At 41.1% G+C, this 20,499-nt stretch overlaps 1 protein-coding gene across 3 annotated transcripts; it reads left to right on the top strand.

Moving 5' to 3' along the window:
- Positions 1-662: 662 nt before the first annotated feature.
- anp32e (acidic (leucine-rich) nuclear phosphoprotein 32 family, member E) lies at positions 663-20,212 on the top strand. 3 transcript variants are annotated; one of them, XM_033637354.2, is made up of 7 exons: positions 663-862; positions 5,255-5,404; positions 6,522-6,644; positions 12,063-12,225; positions 12,650-12,777; positions 18,782-18,827; positions 18,913-20,212. In XM_033637354.2, exons 1-7 carry the CDS (start codon positions 809-811, stop codon positions 18,996-18,998), a joined length of 750 nt encoding a protein of 249 aa, XP_033493245.1. In that variant the 5' UTR covers positions 663-808; the 3' UTR covers positions 18,999-20,212. The 3 variants fall into 3 exon arrangements, with proteins under 3 accessions (XP_033493245.1, XP_033493247.1, XP_078032198.1); XM_033637356.2 differs by having other exon boundaries at positions 664-862; positions 12,650-12,741; XM_078176072.1 differs by having other exon boundaries at positions 664-862; positions 12,650-12,759.
- The last annotated feature ends 287 nt before the right edge of the window (positions 20,213-20,499 follow it).

Here is a 20,499-nt window from a genome sequence, read left to right as displayed (position 1 = left end):
TTCAGAATAATATATATTGTATTATAACTATTGATGCATTAAGGTGTTCTCCACTTTAATGTTACAGCTGGTAAAGATGGAACTCATTTAATGACTTTATGTACTGCTGGGTAGATTGTGAATTCCCCTTGGGGATTTAAAAAAGTGTTGATATAAAAGCATAATTTATTTTAAAAAATAAAATGTAAAAATCAAAGTAAAAAACTAATTAAAAATTAATTTATTGATTATATTTTGTATTAGCAGTCTGTAAAGTTACTAAAATCCAATAAATAAATAAATTTAGTCCCATAAAAAGTACAATATTTCGCTCTGACATGTAGTGGAGTGAAAGTATGAAGCAGCTAAAAATATCTATATTCCAATATAGTACCTCACAATTGTACTTAAGTGCTTTTTGCGTCTGTAATAGCTGAGTATCTCACGCTGTTACTGACGGTAAAGTCGTGAGATTTTGTCATTTAAATGAATAAATAAGGATTAATTTGTGGTATTTAACTACAGCTCCCATGAGGCGTTCACAGGCGGCCACTGGTTTTTGGGATATTCCCGCCCAGCTCGTGGATTATCGCTGATCAATGCTGATTGACGTGCCCACCGTTCAATCAGAGGCGGCAGAGAGGCGCGCGGCCAACCCTGAGTGGTGGGGGGCGGGGCCGCAAAGGGAGGGGGCAGGGCGCGAGGTATCATGGAGGATCAGTAGGCAAACTGTGGCCATCAGAGGAAAGCAGCTACCGCTCTGATCCCAGGGAGTTTCTCAACTGTCCATAGCCCGTTATCCTAATCAGCGCACACCGGATACTTCAACATGGACATGAAGAAGAGGATCAACCTGGAGCTGCGGAACCGGAGCCCGGCGGAGGTGAGCCGCTTTTATTTTAATAACATTTTAATTGTTGCCTGAAATAGCCCGGGAGGTGATGTGCGACCAGAGCCTGGTTGCTCCCCCCTCGCTATATCACATGGAGGTTACCGAAAACACTACGACCGAAGAAAGTTTCGGATCATTCGATCCGTTAAACGTGTTATCGATCCGGTTATAGTTTGATCGACTACCGGCTGAGAGCCCTGATGGATGTGGAAGCATCTCAGCGGCTCCGTCCGCCCGCCCCCTCCTCCTCTCCGGTGAAATCCCGACTCTCAGGGTGGCTCCACGGACAAGAATTACACCGTCAAACTGCTTCAGCTTCGGTTTTTACCGGTAAACGTTTAGCAGCCCAAACACTTCTCCGTTAAACTGTGTATCGTCTAAAACACCTTCACGCACTAATGTCGTGGAAGTTTCACCTTTTTAATCAGTCACCGGCCGCCCAGAGGACTCAAACGGATAAAACGACACGACTATAAATAAACCTTAACATGCCGGTGGTTGTTTGTTATCAGCACGGTTATTTACCGGGGTGATTTCGGAGCTCGCGGCGGGATTTCGTCCCGGAAAAACAACAACGACATCGGTGCTGGTGCTTTGTCGTTCTCTGAAGAGCGGACATTTTAAGTCGCCAGCGGCTTAAACTTCGACGGAAACCCCCAATCTCCCGCCGTTATTAGGAACTTATCTCCGTTAAATTGAACTCAAACGTACATTTTACGTCTATTTTGAGGTTTTGGTCGACATTTCCCGTGCGACCGTGGTCGGTGGCGGACGCGGGGCGCACTGAGGTCGGTCACAGAGACATTTTGAGTGGGAGAGCTCGTGCTCGGCAGTAACGCGTTACCGACTTACCGTTACAGAAAGCGGATTAGCGGCTGTTTCGACAGGGAATTGTGTTTATACAAATCGACGAATGTTTACATAACACGGCAGTTTAAAGGAAGCGAGAAAAGGCGTGGTACACTACGATCTGTTACCGTACCGCGTTGACTGTATAACGGGCAGTGTCGGTGTTTGGAGAACAGCGTCGTAACCAATCAAAATGGCGTTACTCAACGAGGCTTTTAAGTACAAGAGATTACTGCCCTGATGGATTACTGATGTCGATTCTGTTAAACTAAACATAACCGACCATTGATGGTTAGTGTGATGTCATATCTATTAAATACAAATTTATTATAAAACACTTTTATTCGGATTGTCCCGTTTTATAAAGCAGTCAGTGCTCTGTGTGTGTATGTGTGTGAATAAGTTACATAACCGGACTGCCAACCGATCAGCTTCAGTTAAATAACACACACACACACACACACACACACTTGTGCTCGTGGTTCAGAGTTAATTCACTTCAGACTGAGAAATACAAACTCAACTTGCTGGTGTCATGTTTTATGAATTGGGGGGATGCCTGCAGATGGTGTATGTGTTGTGGAGGCTCAGCAGACAACCCCCACCACGCGCACACGATAAATGTAGATTATAGTAGGTTAACCCCCCTCCACACACACAGTGCACAGTGTAATGGTGGTGTCTTCATTGATGTCTATTGGCCTGCAGGCTGAAGCTCTGCTCTGTTCCACTGAAACACTTAAGAGTCTCTGCTCGTTACATAAGCAGAAGAACCAGAGAGGAAAGGCAGCCGCCAGTCTGAACAAAGTCCTCCATGAGCTGGGAGCTCATACTGACACACTCTTAGTACCTGTACCCTCAAGATTTTAATTATTCTGCGAAGCAAAAGCAATATCACAATATTTATCCTACATCAGGGGTGTCAAACTCATTTTAGTTCATGGGCCACATACAGCCTAGTTTGATCTCCAGTAGGCTGGACCAGGAAAACCATTGCACAAAACCTGTAAATAATGACACCTCCAATTATTTCCTTTTTCTTTTAGTGTAAAGAGGTACAAGTATATTCTGAAAACTGTCAATCATTTACAAAACAGGTGATGAGCAGCCTTAGAGAAAAAATGCAATATCAATATGGTTTTCTGCAATCAGTCAATCTACTTCTTGCTGTCATTACATGTGCATTTTTTACATACATGTCCACTCCTGTGTAGTAATGCTGACATCACCACAACAAACTAAGGTGGCAGCTATTAAGGAAGCAGGTTAAGTTATCCCTGCTTTACAAACCGTTTACATTTCAAAGGTTTTGGTAGAGACTTTGTAGTATGGGTTCCAATAATATTGTTTTGAGATAGAAGTCTGATACAGAGTCTTTCTGATACAGATTCCTATGTAGCCTACTGAAGCTGCTTATTGAAAACATTCCGCACAGTGTTATTTCAGAGAGTAGGAGCACCCCTGAAGCAGCATTTTACATGAAGTAGGCCACTTGGTGTTTAACTTGCTCCTAAAACTTGGCACCTCTTAGCCTATACAAATGCATCAATATTAGGTGCATTAAGTCATCCACTGAGCCACATTGGAGCCTTTGGTGGGCCAGTTTTGAGCGTACGTTTGACACCACTGTTCTAAAGTGTTTTTTAGATGTCTGAGTCATTGATTCTCCAATGTAGGCTAGTTGGTGGGGTTTTTTCTCGCAGGTCATTTCTTTATTGAGCTGTAGCATGGTTCTGGCTCCTGATTATTTGTCTGATATGTTGGTCAAATACGGTCTCTCAAGATCCCTAAGATCCTCTACCTCTGGTCTATTAAATGTCCCCCAGAGTAGAACTAAAAAGTACGGTGATGCTGCGTTCTGTGTCATTTGCCGTCGTCTCTGGAACAGCTTTCCAGAGGATGCCAGACTCAGATTGAGGAGACAGCTTTTCTTTTTAGACTTGCATTTACATAACTTTTATTTAATTAATTGGTATCAAACCTAAATTATATTTTTTATGTTTGTATGTATGTGTCTGTGTGAGTGTGTTGTGTATTTGAATCTTATTTACTCTGTCTTATCTTGTCTTTTATGTGTATTTTCCCATTGTTATTTTAATAATAACCACAATGATAATAATAATTATTATTATTGTTATTATGAAATGCACATTTTAATTTGAAATTACCAATGAAAACTAAAAAAAAAAAAAAAAGATAATAATAACAATAATTCACTTTGCTTTGCTTACGGACAGCCAGTCAGCTGCGTAAACGTGGAAATATAGTGCCCACTGCCCACCCTTAAGTCCGCACTGGTCAGCTAGTCTTGGTGGTTCTTTAAAGAAGAAGAAATATTTTATTAACCCCTGAGGGGAAATTCATCCCTTTTCTTCACTCTGTTGTCATATACACACTGGCCCGAAATACACACACCTGAACAAACAGGACCTGTACATACATTAAATGAAGAAATGTCAGAGTGAGGGGGCTGCCCATGGACAGACGCCTGAGACGTTGGGGGTTTAGTGCCTTGTTCAAGGGCTCCATATTTGGTCCACACAGTGACTTGAATTGACGAACCTCTGGTTCCCAAGCCAAGGGTTACGAGTTACTGCCACCAGGGTGGGAGCTAGCTAGTGGTGCCGCTCATTCTCGATTACTGATGGTAACGCCATCCTGGTGGCAGGACAGCTTTGCTGTGGATACATGGTGGCCAACCCGCAGTCTCCAGATAGTGGTATTTGAGAGTTTGAAAAGTCTGATAGTGATACATCAGTTGATTGTAATTTTTAATCCCTCAAACAATCTTTGATGTTTTACTTTAAGAATTGTGATTAAGATGCATACTGATGTATCTGCAATAATAGCAAACAATATATGGAGCAGAGGCAGGATGGTGATTGTGTTCCATCTGTCAATCAAAGGCAGTGTCCCAAAACATCCTAATATTTAAGGCTTAACATCACTTCAATGAGACCTCTGTACAAACAAGTGCCCAGGGTGCAGAGTTCAGTCCACAATTCCCTTAATAATGTATTATTACCTCTAGCTCCTGATTGGCTGAGGAGCACTCCTTCATTAGAACAGACCAGTAGTATCATACTGAGCACAGGAGCCTTCCCTGGGTAGTTTGATTTCTGATCTCAGAGCCAGTTGTGTGGACTCTGTGTAGAACCGAGTAATAAGTTCTTGAGTTGTTTCCTTTGGTGTGACTCCTTGAAGATAGAGTGAGACACCTATCTCTCATATTACATCGTTCATGTTATGAGTTCCGTCTGTAGAATAAGTTCAGCGATCTGCTGCTGAGAGCTGAACTTGGTGTGTAAAAAAATACCATTCACTTCAATGAAGGCTGCAGCTAACACTTATTCCAGTTAGCGATTTATTCACTGTTACACTCTTGATGAATCAGTAATGTTTTGTCTATAAAATTGTAATAAATCTACTTTATAAACGCTCAACTGACACTTTATTGTGTCTTGAGTTTGGTATGGTGCAGTCCTATATACTGCAGTAATAAAGACCATGTCTGTGTGTATGTCTGTGTGTCAGATAGCAGAGCTGGTGGTTGATAACAGTCGCTCTGCAGATGGGGAGGTTGAAGGTCTGACGGACGCGTTCACAGAGCTCGAGTTCCTCAGTATGGTCAATGTGGGTCTAAGCTCGCTGGCTAAACTGCCCTCACTGCCCAAACTACGCAAGGTAACACACACACACACAGAGACATGACACACATGTTGACATCATTCAGTGTTACTGACACTTCCTGAGCCTGGTGTCCATCCAGAATAAACATCCACAAATCTACTAAAATATCACAGACAAAAGAAGGTGCATGGGTTCCCTGAGATGTTTTGAAGTTTTCTTCAGTGTCACAGTGATCCAGTAATAGTAATTAGGTTGAAATCCTGAGAGCAGAGCTTATCTTCTTCCAGGTGCTGTTTATAAGTGTGTAGGCCTATCGACTGTGGGACAGATGTAAAGCTCTGGGTAGCCCTGCACTAAAAGCATCAACTTTTCTGTATTTATCAGACTGAATATTTACAGAAGAAGGGAAAGATATCTGTCCACTGTGATTGGTTTGTAACGTGACTCCTGTCTGACTGCTGAGCGTGGTCTCTTCCTGTGTCTGTCCTTTCAAATTAAATTCCCACATGGTCCAGTCATATATGATTTGATTTATTTTGACACGGCGCAGCTTTCATGTTGTTTTTTTTCCCCGCAACTAAGCAACCAATGAAGTCTTGCCAGCTAATGACCTTTCTGGTCAACCAACATTTGGTCGACTATTCGGGGGCAGCTTTACTAAAATACAAGGAAAGTATTTTATAATAATAATAATAGTAGCAATGGCTTGATATTTTATAGCATTTTCAAGGGACTGAAGTATGCTTTACTTACATGTAGGCAGAACAGTAACACACAAACAAAACATAGTGGTAGCAGTGTTTGCCAGAGATAACGGGATTAACTGAGTCCATGACAGGAGGAGCAAAACGTTCACAGCAACACACTGTGGCTGTGATTATTACACATAATGATGTATATAATGATCTGGATGCCTCATATAGTAACAGTCTGGCATCTGGCACACCTGTAATCTGCTAAAATCTGGAAAATGGAAGTGCTTCTATCTGCTGGCAGCTAATCATACATTTACGATCCCAGATCTTAGAATGGAAACAGTCCCAACAGCTGCAGGAAAAACCTCACCTCCTCAGATATCTGTAAGTGTGTAGATTAGGTAGGTTAGCTGTTTTTCCTGTGGTGATAAACCTTGTGTGTGTGTGTGTGTGTGTGTGTGTGTGTGTGTGGTCAGTTGGAGCTGAGTGACAACAATCTGTCTGGTTCTCTGGAGACTCTGTCGGAGAAATGTCCCAACCTGACCTACCTCAACCTGAGCGGGAACAAGATCAAAGAACTGAGCAATGTGGAGGCACTGGTCAGAGAACACATGCACACACATGCACACACCCATATGCATGCATATGCCTTCGTTTTCTGTCTGTACATTATTTTATGTAGCAAAAAAAGATTTTTAATGAGTTTTTCCTTTTTCTTTCAGAGTTTTATTTATTTTTTTATAGTTTTAAAAACAAACTCTTTTCTTGTTAACTTTTTACTTTTGAAAAGTGCTATACATACAGAAATAAAGGATATTAATGAATAATACAGTTAAGATCAAAACTACAGAGCCCTTAATGTCTGAAAGGGGATATTTTTATCATGCCTCCGCACTGGCGATAGGCGGGGCTGTAGGCATTATGTTTTCAGGTAGTCTGTACGTCTGTCCCATGTCCCATTCTTTTGAACACAATATCTCAAGAACACCTTGAGGGAATTTCTTCAGATATGGCACAAACGTTCACTTGGATTGAAGAATAAACTGATTATAATATTGTGGTCAGATGTCAAGGTCAAATATGTTTTTGGTCATAACTCAAGTATTCATATGCTAATTGTGACTAAACTTCACACTACTGTCTAATATGATAGCATGATGAAGTGATAACATTTTAAATCCAAAAGGTCAAAGGTCTGCTTCACTGTGACATCATAATCTTCTGCTTAAGACACTTTCTGTCCATTACTCAACGTCATATCTCAGGAACAGAAGGGGACACATTTGGTCAGATACTGAATTGGTGACACTAATCCTTGTGCTGATTGTATAGATCTTCTGTGTGTGAAGTATTCATGTTGTCATAGACATGTATGTAAACTGAGAGAGAAACGGAAAAACTTGACTGGTTCACAGAGACATATAACCGCAGGGCAGTAATTCTAGTTTATGTATCATGATGTAACATCAGCCGTCTTGGACCAAACAGGGGCTTGAAACAGATCTTTGATCTATTTGGAGACCTTTATAACAAAGAAAATAATAAAAACGTACAGTTAGACACAACATAATGTGTGTTTTTTAATCTGGTGGAAGGATTTTTAAGTTAAAGTTGAAACAACAAAGATATGATTGGTTACGATGATGGCTTATTAACTCCTTGATCATAATAGAATATCGTAACTATCACCACTGCTCATTTTAGAAAGGACACCACAAGAAAACATGTTCTTTGAGTGTGCTCGAGGACCGTCTTTATCATATTATACTCAAGAAAAAACAGGTGCTCTTGAAGAAAAGGGTCAGCACATCGGAAGAAAAAAGGAACTTCAGGCACTCGTGCGTTGAGCAGGAACAGATGCATTTGAATTAAGTTAAAAAGTCTTTATTTCAAATACATGGCTGCTTACATTAAAACACCGACCGATTTTGCCTCATTGGTCTTCGTCAGGGTGCAAAAGCGTGGACAGCAGTCATGCAAACATTTTATAAGCTTGGTAGGGGGTGTCACCCAGTCTTGATTAACAAGAGAGCACAGGTGGTTGACAGCAATGGATTATAATGAGAAGCCATTTTGAAAGTGACACGCATTCATAAGTGTAAAAAATCAACCCTGAGGAGTGATTAGCATAGTGGATAGTGCCAGCGCCTCATGTACGAAGGCAGGTGCACTGGATTCATTTCAGAAGTGGGGGGGCCAAAAAGTGCTGTGCGTCTGGGGCTTGTCACCGTGTGGGTGTGGCTACCTGTGTAATGTCCAGTTAATAATAGGGACTAGTTAAAAGTGCGTAGTGATCAGGGATTGAAGTACAGCCTGAGTTGAGTGTGAGCTTGCGCAACAGCAGCAACAGTGTGTTTTAGTGAAAGCAGCAGTATCTTGCAGCAAGTTACACGCTTGTCCTCTCTCATTAAAAAGATGGTGAAGAAAGACAAAGAGTCAGTCATTTAATCACAAACTTTATCTTGGGAGGAAAAAATCAAAGTTTATTTCATAACAGTGTTTGCGTGAAATCTGAACACTTTGAACCTTGTAGGGATAGGGCTGTACCCAAATATTCGGATATTTGTTTCTATGGGTAAGTATTCATTATGAAAATGTGGTATTTGATATTCTTTTTTTTTTTTTTTTTTAACATATTTTTATATTGCTATTTTTTCGTTATCTTTTGAATTTAATATGAATTATGGAACCGTTTTTGTCAACGTTTGTTTCCCCCATTTTGTAGGGGGTTTCTGGAGTGCTGACACAAGTGTGTTTTGAAAACGACCACGGACTGTCACCTGCTCAATGCAGTGACAGTAATAGCCTAATGATTATAATAATAATAATAATGATGTCAAACTATCATTTACAGACCGATTGAACAGACGATCACTGCTGCCCGACCCGCAGGTCCATTTGCGGGTCCCACGGGTTACGGGTCGACCCGCACATCACTACTCAGCTCAGTCTGTCAGGCTGTACACAACACTAAGGCTATAGACATTATATTCTATTCAGGCCGGCAGAACCAGCAGCGCATCGGCTCTACAGTGCACGGCACTGCTGATTAACCATTTTATTGCAGCACAGAGTGTCTGCCAGCAACCAATTAGCCTACTTGCAGAGGCTTCCTACAACTTGTTTCAACGGTTCCGATTTAATCAGAAGACAAATTGAACAGGATGACTAGCCAATGTGAAAATTAAAAGAAAGCATAGAATAATGTACTGAAGGAGACTGTTGTGCCATCACATTTTTTTGTGGTTTGAGAGCAAAGATCCGGTCGCCGCTGTGCAAAACTCCACAATACAATTCTCAAACCGCCTCAAGAACTGCCTGCTCTCGCTCTGCAGCTACGCGGAGTCCCTCCTGATCAAAACGCCGCTCCACCTCTGAGCACAGCAGGTCCAGGGCCTCTGTAGTCTATGTTGTCAGGCTGGCTGGTTATCACATCAAAAGCATAGATCTATGCATTCATGATATGAAAGAGATAAATGTAAGTCAGACAAACTGAGTTTAAATTCAGTTCACTTTATTTTTTGTTTGTATACTATGGAGCCGCTATTTTTTATAACTGGGGAGTTCTTACAATACGGTGCCAGGGATAGTGGGGATTACTGCTAGGTGCTGTTGGATAGAGCCAGACGGCTGAGAGTCTACCCGGAGCCTGCCAGGGATGCTCGAGGCTTTACTGGGCTGGTGAGGCAGTAACAGGCAGGAAGGAGTCCGTGCGCACAATTGAGTGCCTGCTGGAGGCTGTATCTTTCTCTCTATGGCCCCTCTCTGTATTTTACCTAAGGTATGAGTGGAAGTGAAGAGTGAAAGTCTTTTTTACCGTAAGTAATGTAATATAGGGACCTGCAGGCAGGTAAAAGTGCTTCGCAGGTTCGACTCTGACTTGCAACCCTTTGCTGCATGTCATTCCCCCGCTCTCTCTCTATCCCCATTTCACGCTGTCCTGTCCACTAAAGGCAAAAAAGCCCAAAAAAATAAACTTAAAAAAACAACAACAATCCTGTACTAAAATGAAAAATACTACTAACCAAATATAAGAATATGAGAAATATGCATGTAAAAAAGGAAAATTAAAGGGAAGGAAAGATTACTTAATTCATATCCCCAAACCCTAACTAAGGTGTAATGTTTTTGTCCTATGATGTTCAGTGATCTAAAAAAACAACACAAAAAACAAACAAAAAATATATGTACAGTACAGGCCAAAAGTTTGGACACACCTTCTCATTCAATGCGTTTTCTTTATTTTCATGACTATTTACATTGTAGATTCTCACTGAAGGCATCAAAACTATGAATGAACACATGTGGAGTTATGTACTTAACAAAAAAAGGTGAAATAACTGAAAACATGTTTTATATTCTAGTTTCTTCAAAATAGCCACCCTTTGCTCTGATTACTGCTTTGCACACTCTTGGCATTCTCTCCATGAGCTTCAAGAGGTAGTCACCTGAAATGGTTTCCACTTCACAGGTGTGCCTTATCAGGGTTAATTAGTGGAATTTCTTGCTTTATCAATGGGGTTGGGACCATCAGTTGTGTTGTGCAGAAGTCAGGTTAATACACAGCCGACAGCCCTATTGGACAACTGTTAAAATTCATATTATGGCAAGAACCAATCAGCTAACTAAAGAAAAACGAGTGGCCATCATTACTTTAAGAAATGAAGGTCAGTCAGTCCGGAAAATTGCAAAAACTTTAAATGTGTCCCCAAGTGGAGTCGCAAAAACCATCAAGCGCTACAACGAAACTGGCACACATGAGGACCGACCCAGGAAAGGAAGACCAAGAGTCACCTCTGCTTCTGAGGATAAGTTCATCCGAGTCACCAGCCTCAGAAATCGCAAGTTAACAGCAGCTCAGATCAGAGGCCAGATGAATGCCACACAGAGTTCTAGCAGCAGACCCATCTCTAGAACAACTGTTAAGAGGAGACTGCGCGAATCAGGCCTTCATGGTCAAATAGCTGCTAGGAAACCACTGCTAAGGAGAGGCAACAAGCAGAAGAGATTTGTTTGGGCCAAGAAACACAAGGAATGGACATCAGACCAGTGGAAATCTGTGCTTTGGTCTGATGAGTCCAAATTTGAGATCTTTGGTTCCAACCACCGTGTCTTTGTGAGACGCAGAAAAGGTGAACGGATGGATTCTACATGCCTGGTTCCCACTGTGAAGCATGGAGGAGGAGGTGTGATGGTGTGGGGGTGTTTTGCTGGTGACACTGTTGGGGATTTATTCAAAATTGAAGGCACACTGAACCAGCATGGCTACCACAGCATCCTGCAGCGACATGCCATCCCATCCGGTTTGCGTTTAGTTGGACGATCATTTATTTTTCAACAGGACAATGACCCCAAACACACCTCCAGGCTGTGTAAGGGCTATTTGACCAAGAAGGAGAGTGATGGAGTGCTGCGGCAGATGACCTGGCCTCCACAGTCACCGGACCTGAACCCAATCGAGATGGTTTGGGGTGAGCTGGACCGCAGAGTGAAGGCAAAGGGGCCAACAAGTGCTAAACACCTCTGGGAACTCCTTCAAGACTGTTGGAAAACCATTTCAGGTGACTACCTCTTGAAGCTCATGGAGAGAATGCCAAGAGTGTGCAAAGCAGTAATCAGAGCAAAGGGTGGCTATTTTGAAGAAACTAGAATATAAAACATGTTTTCAGTTATTTCACCTTTTTTTGTTAAGTACATAACTCCACATGTGTTCAATCATAGTTTTGATGCCTTCAGTGAGAATCTACAATGTAAATAGTCATGAAAATAAAGAAAACGCATTGAATGAGAAGGTGTGTCCAAACTTTTGGCCTGTACTGTATGTTTTATTGTTTATATGAAATTTATGACAATTATGAGTCATCAGTCTAAATGTGTTTTAAATCCACCCTCAATCTTTTATTTCACTGACACTAAAAGCAGACCTTAATATGTTCAGCTTCACATTAACATCAGTCTCTCCTGTCTGTGTGCTGTTTTTAGCTGCTAACATGCTAACACCATGTTTCCCACTGCAGCAAAACCTGAAGAGCCTTCAGAGTCTGGACCTGTTCAACTGTGAGATAACATCTCTGGAGGACTACAGGGAGAGTGTGTTTGAGCTGCTGCCTCAGGTCACCTACCTGGACGGTTTCGACCAGGAGGACAATGAGGCGCCTGACTCCGAGGCTGAAGACGAAGGTGGGACACCCTGTGTGTGTGTGTGTGTGTGTGTGTGTGTGTGTGTGTGTGTGTTCAGTGGTGAGACCAGTATAACTGGTAGGGGTGGGGGAAAATATTGATACAGTATAGTATCGTGATTTTGTCTGGCAATATTGAGGGGTTTTTTTAAGCATATAAATTATTAATATTGCAAATTCAAAGCCTACTGGAATAATAAAATCAGTAGATACAATTTGGTGCTATAAAAATGCTGGAAGTGAGATGAACAGAATGAAAACATATCACGATACTCAGCGTATCACACAATAAGTAAAATTGCAGTAATACTGTATTGTGTCTTAAGTATTGAGATAATGTTGTATCACTGGACCTTTGGTGATGCCTACCACTAATAACCAGTACTCTCCTGTTCTCTGTCTGAATGTGGTCTCTGTATTTACAGATGAGGACGGCGAGGACGGGGCAGGGCCCACTGGAGAGTACGACGAGGAAGACGATGAAGAGGAGGACGAGGACGGCTCAGAGGGAGGAGAGGTGGGACTGAGCTTTCAGGTGAACCGGGCCGATCAGGTGGGCAACTCAGGCTTCAGCCTACAGGTCGATCCATAGCTGGCTCAGACACAGGTCTGTTCCCATGATGCACCTGTCCAGACCAGGCAGAGAACACCAAAACAATCGCAGTCGCACTTTACTTCCTGTTTCACTGATTGTGCTTCAGGTTTAATAATACAGAAATGAGCTCAGAGTGAACGACACTTAAAAACAAAGTGTCCTGAGAGGCAGCTTTGAGCTGATGATGTGGTTCTGCCGCTGAATGTTTGTTGCTAAAATTTAAAAGAAAATTTGAAGCTCTGACAGACGTGGCCGTGGACGTGGAAGAGTCTGGTAAATAATTCCACTAACACAAACGAAATGAGCAGATGACAATGCTGCGGGCAAAACAACTGTGTAATGCACGTGCAAGCGTGAACCACTTGTTTTCATTTGGATGATGTGCTGCAAAGATCATAGAGCGCTATGTGTAGGGCTCAGGGTTGCCAGGTCCGCTTATTAGCCACGACTTTGGGCTTGTTTCTGAAGTGGAGTTGCTTATTTGGGCTTGCTCTCTAAATGTCGCCTTTCTCTAAATTAGATGGATACATCTAATAAGTTATTTAAATGCATGATAGTATGTCGGACTGCAGAATGTTTCCACAGCTCCGCTCCCTCCGCCCCTCTCCTTCTCCGCATACACACAGGTGACAGTCAGTCAGTGAGACTTTTCACATTTAAATTGCGCGATTAATGGAGGTTCTTTAATTATTTCACTAACAAGTGGGCGAAATATGGAAAGAATACACACAAGATTTGTAGAAAGAGAGAGGATTAAAAGATTCGACTTCAAGAGGGGGACGATTCAAAGGCAGTGTGCAGATCCAGATTCTGTGTGAAATATGAACTCATCATTCAGATCTTGTTCAGCATACCAGCACTGTTACAGTGAAAGTAAAATCATTCAGATCTTGTTCAGCATACCAGCACTGTTACAGTGAAAGTAAAATGGCTCATTATATGCAGCTTCTTTACTTTCAGTTTTCATTCATTCATTTATTCTTTCCACGTTTTTGGTCGGCTAGTTGGTTTGGTAGAGTTCAAAGGTAGTAAATATAATGTATTTGTAAAGTAATTTTTAAACGGTTGCTTATGAAATGCTGATAAGTCCATGCATATACTACATCCTATATATAGACAGATTAACTAATACAGTGGCCTCTGACTATTTTTAAGGTTGTCATTTTCATGCCAAACAACGCAAACATTCCATAAACATTCCGCGTTTTATATCAATTCCAGAGTGAGCAAGGACCTTGTAGCTGTTATAAACAAAGAAATTGTGGAAAGAGGTAGGTTGAACTGCACTCTGTTTTGGTAGTTTTGCTGAAACATTCAACTTTGTTCTTTTTTTATCATACAGTCCAGATGTAAAAACTATTATCCAGCACTTAAGGGCACTTGCCCCAGGATATTCAGATGTCTTAGTTTGAAACTCACATGTTATTTGTAGTAGGCCAGTCTACCCGCTTTGTTCAATGTAAAGAGCATGAAGAAATGTATAAAGATTTGGACCTCTAGCAAGATCATGATGGCTTAATGGATTTGTTCTGTTTTGGAATACACAATATTCTTCCAAATTAGTGTTTGTGTATTTCAATATTCAGAATTTCGCTTTGACAAGCTCTCTCTTTTTTGACCATATACCTGTTTGCATCCCTGGATATACAACTAATGAAACAGCCAATACTTTTTGAGGGAAACATGAATTAATATTTCTATTAAAATAATGTTGCTAATAGGGGTGTAAATCACCAGTTTCATCACAATATGATATTATTTCCATTCGTTGGACAATGACAAGATATTAGCCGATATTGTGAAGTCTGCAACATTACAATTTTGATTCGATGTGATTCAGGGGCCTGCAACTGATATGAGACTTTATTATATGCCCATTTAACACAGTCTGTTACAGAAGAAGCTGCCACCCTTTTCTTTTTCACTTTTGGCCATAAAAGATAAAAACAACACATAAATAAGTGCAGTGAAGTTTACTTTAAACTGACTCCACTAAGTATCAAATTCAGCTCAGTAATAACTGTCACAATTCACAGACAAAACAACTGTTTTTTTTTGCTAGTGACCCATGATTAGCTTTAGCATGTTTACATTGCATAAATTTGTGACTGTTTTTCCTCTTCTCATAGCTTAACAAATTACATGTACTGTTATTATTTTTCTCACTTACTGTTGGTTTAAGTCTCTGTATCTCCTGACAGAACAGCTTGGTTGAGTTTCAGCCCGCATGCACGTTTAGCTCAGCATTGTTGAAACAACAGCTAATGTTGCTTTAGTGAGAAGTTAGTGGAGTGAGATGTCCGGCCATGCGGGTAACGTTACGTCGTGTTTTATCTCCTAATGACATTGTTCACATACAGCATGTGCTCTGTCTGTTGACCTGTAATTTCTCCGATATCCAAATTATTTCCACACTGCTGATTTATTCTTGAGTTAAATAACGTTATCCTCATCCTCTTTCTCTTGGCTGCTTGTTGTCTGCCTGCTGCTGTTTGATGGTGACACAGACTTTCAAAATAAAAGTGTAACCTAAAGATGATGACGTGGGTCGATGTTTTTACTTTGCATCGATGATACTGGATTATTGATCATTGAATCGATATATCACTCCAGATCGTTACACCCCAGTTGCTAATTAACACACCTGGCAAGTCACAAAAATGTTGAAACTAAATTAATCGTCAAAATGTTCACTGACAATGTATTTCAGTTGTTTTACGCCAAAATATACAAACTTGCAATACACTATCCAGTCGTAGTGATCGCAACACCTTCTTATTAACAGTAACAGTTACACTCAACCAAAGTGCTTCGGAGCTACTAACATATTGATGGATGCTGAAGTACGCGTACATTTTCTTCTGCCAACAGTTTACACACAAATTCGTTCTGCTCACGTTTCATGAATCAGACCCACTGAGTGTACACAATAAATTTTGTGACATTTGAACTATTTCAGAGACACTGATTATATCAGCATTAATTGTTGCATTTGCACTAAATCTGTCTCGATAGAACTGGATGTCATTCCAGGGTTTGGAATTTGATTTAAAATGTTAGTGAGATCCTACGTCGGACTGAAGCTGCAAACACAAGAAATATGAAATATTAAAAATATAAGACATCTGTTTGACTCTGTTCATCGCACTGAATCCAAAAACAAAAGACTCAATTCTAAGTTCCATAATTTATAAAACTGCACGACTGAATGGGCTCGACTTTCTTCTATGATTTAAACCGTTTGAACATAGGACATTAAGACATGAAACACAAGGTGAAGTTTGATGAGATAAATTTGAAATTAAGTTTGGTTCTCTGCCTGATCTGAACTGAGCTGCTCTGATGGATCGACCTCAGCTGTGACTTCAGGTGTGACCGTGTTCTTGACCAGGTTAAGCACCAAAATGGCCGCCTCTGAGGACAAATGTTGGTAAACATGAAGGACACTGTTGTCTCCTAAAAAAACTTTTTTGGGGGGGGGGGGCATTATGTTTCTCTAAACACAACAATCACACCTGAATATAAGAAAAATATTTTTTTCCTAAATTATATAATAAAATTTGATTTTGTATTTTTAGAATTATTTTGAAGACAAATGTGATTTCCAGACAATACAAGAAATTTGTCTTGTATAGTTCATCTTTATAAAAATGATATTTGGTTCTGTTTATATTATGTATATGTTTTGAGGTTTTTTTGCAAAAGGGAAAACATTTTAATCACAAATTCTTGAATGATTTTATAATTTCTAATGTTTTATTTACAGCCAAAAAATGACGATAACAAACAGCATAAATCTGTGTGATTTTCTAAATTGACATTGTACACTTATATCAGTATATTTAAGAACCACAGCCTAACAGAGTCGGTCTGATGGAGGTCAGCCTGGTCACATGACATAGACGTGATGAACAGATTTAGAGCTTTGTTAGTTTCATCCAATCAGAAACAAGCTGCTTCTGTTTTAGACCCTTTTCGGGCTGATGTCATGATGGCGTCACTTTATTAGCTGGAGGTAAACCTGCCTCTCCACCACAGTGCTGTAGGCTACATAGAAAAATAAAAAAAAAATAAATAAAATGTGGTCTTGTTGTGTTATTGGGAGCCAGAATAGAAGGAGTCATGGTTCAAAACCAGCCGCCACTGGCCGTCAACAAAAACAAAGACAACTATGGTGTGTGATAACACAAAAGGACTGGATGGAGGTCATCATCAAAAATGGTAACGTGTGCAGCGCACACTTCATATCAGGTTAGGGAGAAAGTATTTCTTGTTGCAGGGATAATAACCATATGTGTATTAAGGGCAGGGGTCGCGTTAACCGGATATTCTCAGTCATTGACCGGTTTTTTATAACAATGACTGGAAAATCTGAAGGCCGTCGGTCATTTGACCTGTTGCAATTACCACCCCTGCCCACTTGGCGACGGAGTGCACAGTCAGTGGTTTAAGTGTCTGCCGTTTTCACACTGCAGAGAAAAAGTCATTCATCTGCTTCATGTAGCGTTGTTTACATAACGGCTTGGACACACCAGGTGCGTTAGTGCCGCAGAGGTCCTGCAAGTATACTCGCAGGCGCTTGACTGTCCACACAGGCAACGCATTTCTCCTGCGCTCTCCGCGCCAGTTAAACATCGACTCCACTCGTCTGTTCCCGTCAGTACTCGTTTTTTCACTTCAACAGGTCATTTTAAACATGGGTAAGGCCATATTTTCATCGTTTTTTATAACGTAATAAGTTAATGACAATTTGTCATTGCATGTCCATGTATTGAGTGTGTTGGATTAACACTGAATGAATTGGGCATATTGTTCTGACCATTTTATTTATGTAGTCTGAAGGCTCGGTGACACAAAATTAAAATTGTAATAAAGTGATTAGGGTATTGAAAAATGTGTTCGATTATGCACTGTTGTGTTATTTTAAATTATAAACATGGTATTCCCTCACGTTCCTCAGTGCATGCTGTTGGTATTTTATTTTGAAAATTGGCTGGATTCTCTTGTCTATTCTGTGTCTGTGACTTCCTGTTTGGTAATATTACAATCCGCTCTATCCAGCTTGACAGAAGCGCTCGCGGCTCGCGTGTAGACCAGACGCCGAACTGAAGCACAGCGGTGTGTTGATGTCTGTTCATCTTTTCGTTCATGCCCTTATTAATGTACACTTTATAACTTGCTTGTTGGATTTATTAAAAACAAACGAATGAAAACGAAACGTCTTTGAATATCTTTATCATTTAAAAACGAAAATTAAAATGACTGGTAAAAATAGATTATGACCGGATTTTTACAACCTTGTCGGTCAAAATGACCTTCTCCTTTGTAAGATTGGAATAGTAATCAACCACAAGCTTCCTGTGACATTATCTATCAACGAGTGAGAGCATATGGGTCGGCCAGTCTGGTCCCATCGGTCAGTGTTATTTATTCAAGTCATACTTACGGTCCCAGAGAGTAAGTGACCTGACATGGTGCGTTGGTAAATTCAATCTGATGCTCTACACTAAAATGAGAGCCCTGTTGGACCAAGAAAACAGATTTCTACATGAATTAACACACGGTTAAGTTAACCACACATTCACTCTGCTCGGAGCTCTGCTGCTCTGTCTCCGCTAACGCAGTGCGCTCTGCCACTCCAAGAGTGCGGTGCTCTGGATAACCGAACGGTACATTCAGAGAACACTCTGAATTTATGAATGGTCAGTTTGTGCCAGAGTGTGCTCCAACACTCAGAATGAGTATTTCTGAATGTACCACTCACTCTTCCTCCATTGTCTAAAACAAGTCAACAGAACTTGCTAGCTAGCGTTAGCTAATGTCTGTGGAGAATTGTTTTGCCTCCAGCTAAGTCCCGCCCACCCAAAAACATCTTACTATGTACTCACAGTAAAAGGGTCTGTGTCTTTTATTGTGGAAGTTGTGACTCACTGAAGCTTCTTCTGTCACTGCATCCTGTCAGGACGAGGAAGACGATGAGGATGACTATGCAGAGGAGGAGGAGGAAGGTGAGTAAAGCATTAGTATGCACTTAAATAAGTCAGAATCCCGTCGCTCTCTTCTGATAGGTCAGTTTTCTCTCTCACTGTACAGAGGACCAGGCGGGCGTTCAGGGACAGAAGAGGAAGAGAGACGCGGACGACGAAGGCGAGGATGATGACGACGATGAAGACGACTAGTCCTCCAGCTGATGTGTCGTCTGTGTGTCGTCCCGTCCTGTTTCTGTCCGTCTCAGTCCACCTCTGGACGTGTCCTTCGCCACACAAAAAACAACAAACAAACAAACAACAACCGGCAACAGAGACAGCGGCAACAGGAACTGTGTGATCTGCGATAGTTTGTTTCAGTTTGTAATAGAATCTCACTTCTTTATTTTTAGATAATATATAAGAAGATTTTATCAGAACTTCACCTGTTGATACCCGATTGAAGAGTCCACGTGTTTCCCTTTAAACCTGGTTCAGCGTCACAGTCTGTCCCCTGTCCACATCCTGAACTCTGACTCATCTAAACGCCTCACTGGATGACTGAAGTCTGGCAGCAAACCTACCGGCCAAAAACAAATCTACAAGTCCCGCCCTGCTGCGAACAGACTTCCTGTTAGCAGAGATGTTTGAGAAAAGGTGTGACTACAGAATGATGTCACTTCCTCTCCTCTGTCAGGCTAGATTTGGGTGTTGCGTCTCGGTGGTCGGCTTGGCTATAGCTCCTGCTTGTATCAAGAAGCCGTCGGGTGTGTTTTCTACTTCAGGGACCGGATGCTCACTCTGGGAAAAACAAAACTTGTGTCCAACATCAGGTGGTGGAATAAAGAGCCTCCTGACGAAGCTTCCTGCTGTAGTCCAGTTCAGACTGCAAGACCTCTGAGATGTTGCTGGTCTAATACACAATCACATCACACAGCTGGTTTTAAAGCCTACATGCTCCAGTTTCTGATTAATCAGGGAAAAGCACGGCTGCTGCAAACGTGTTACCATAGTTACTAAATGATCTCGGGTAAATACAGGCTAAACATCACTGATACAGATCAGGAGATCCAGACTGAACCAGACTGAGACGTAGTTTCTCTTACTCCTTTTCTGCCAACATGGAACGGGTTCCATTCGGGTTCCTGCACCTAATTTTGAACCATTCAGAGCATTTTGACCAAAAATAAATTCACTCAGAAACTGAAAAGTTGGTTCTCAACTGACACACACAAAAAAAATTAGCAGGTTGTTGTTTACCTGAGGTACCAACCATGATGTCATCAGTGGGTGTGTCATATTCTAGAGGTTGGAAGGAGAGGATGGAGAAGGCAACAATATCATGGAAAAAACGACATGCAGTAGTCTCAGTAATAGTTGGCTTGTTTTTGGATAAAATAAGCATAAATTGTAATAACAGAACAAAAGTTTGCAGGTAATCAATGTGATCCGTCATCTTGCCAATACTGTTTAATTCTCTTTTGCAATTCACAGCAACTTTCATTGGTGACGCATCTTTGATTACAATGGTTCAGATCAAAACTGGTTCCAAGAATCCTAACGTAACCGGTACCAGAACGACAGGGAATTTGTCGGAAAAGCCGTATCTGTCTGGTTGTTTAAGAGTTTGATTGGCAGCTTTCACACAAGGCTGAAAGAACTGAACCGGATAGGTTCCTGAAATCACGTGAAAACCTGTCATCAAAATGTAACA

The sequence above is a fragment of the Epinephelus lanceolatus genome, chromosome 16, assembly GCF_041903045.1.
Source record: "Epinephelus lanceolatus isolate andai-2023 chromosome 16, ASM4190304v1, whole genome shotgun sequence".
NCBI classification, from domain to species: Eukaryota; Metazoa; Chordata; class Actinopteri; order Perciformes; family Serranidae; genus Epinephelus; species Epinephelus lanceolatus.
Note: the sequence above shows the minus strand (reverse complement) of the source record. Positions and strands in the feature narration are given on the sequence as shown.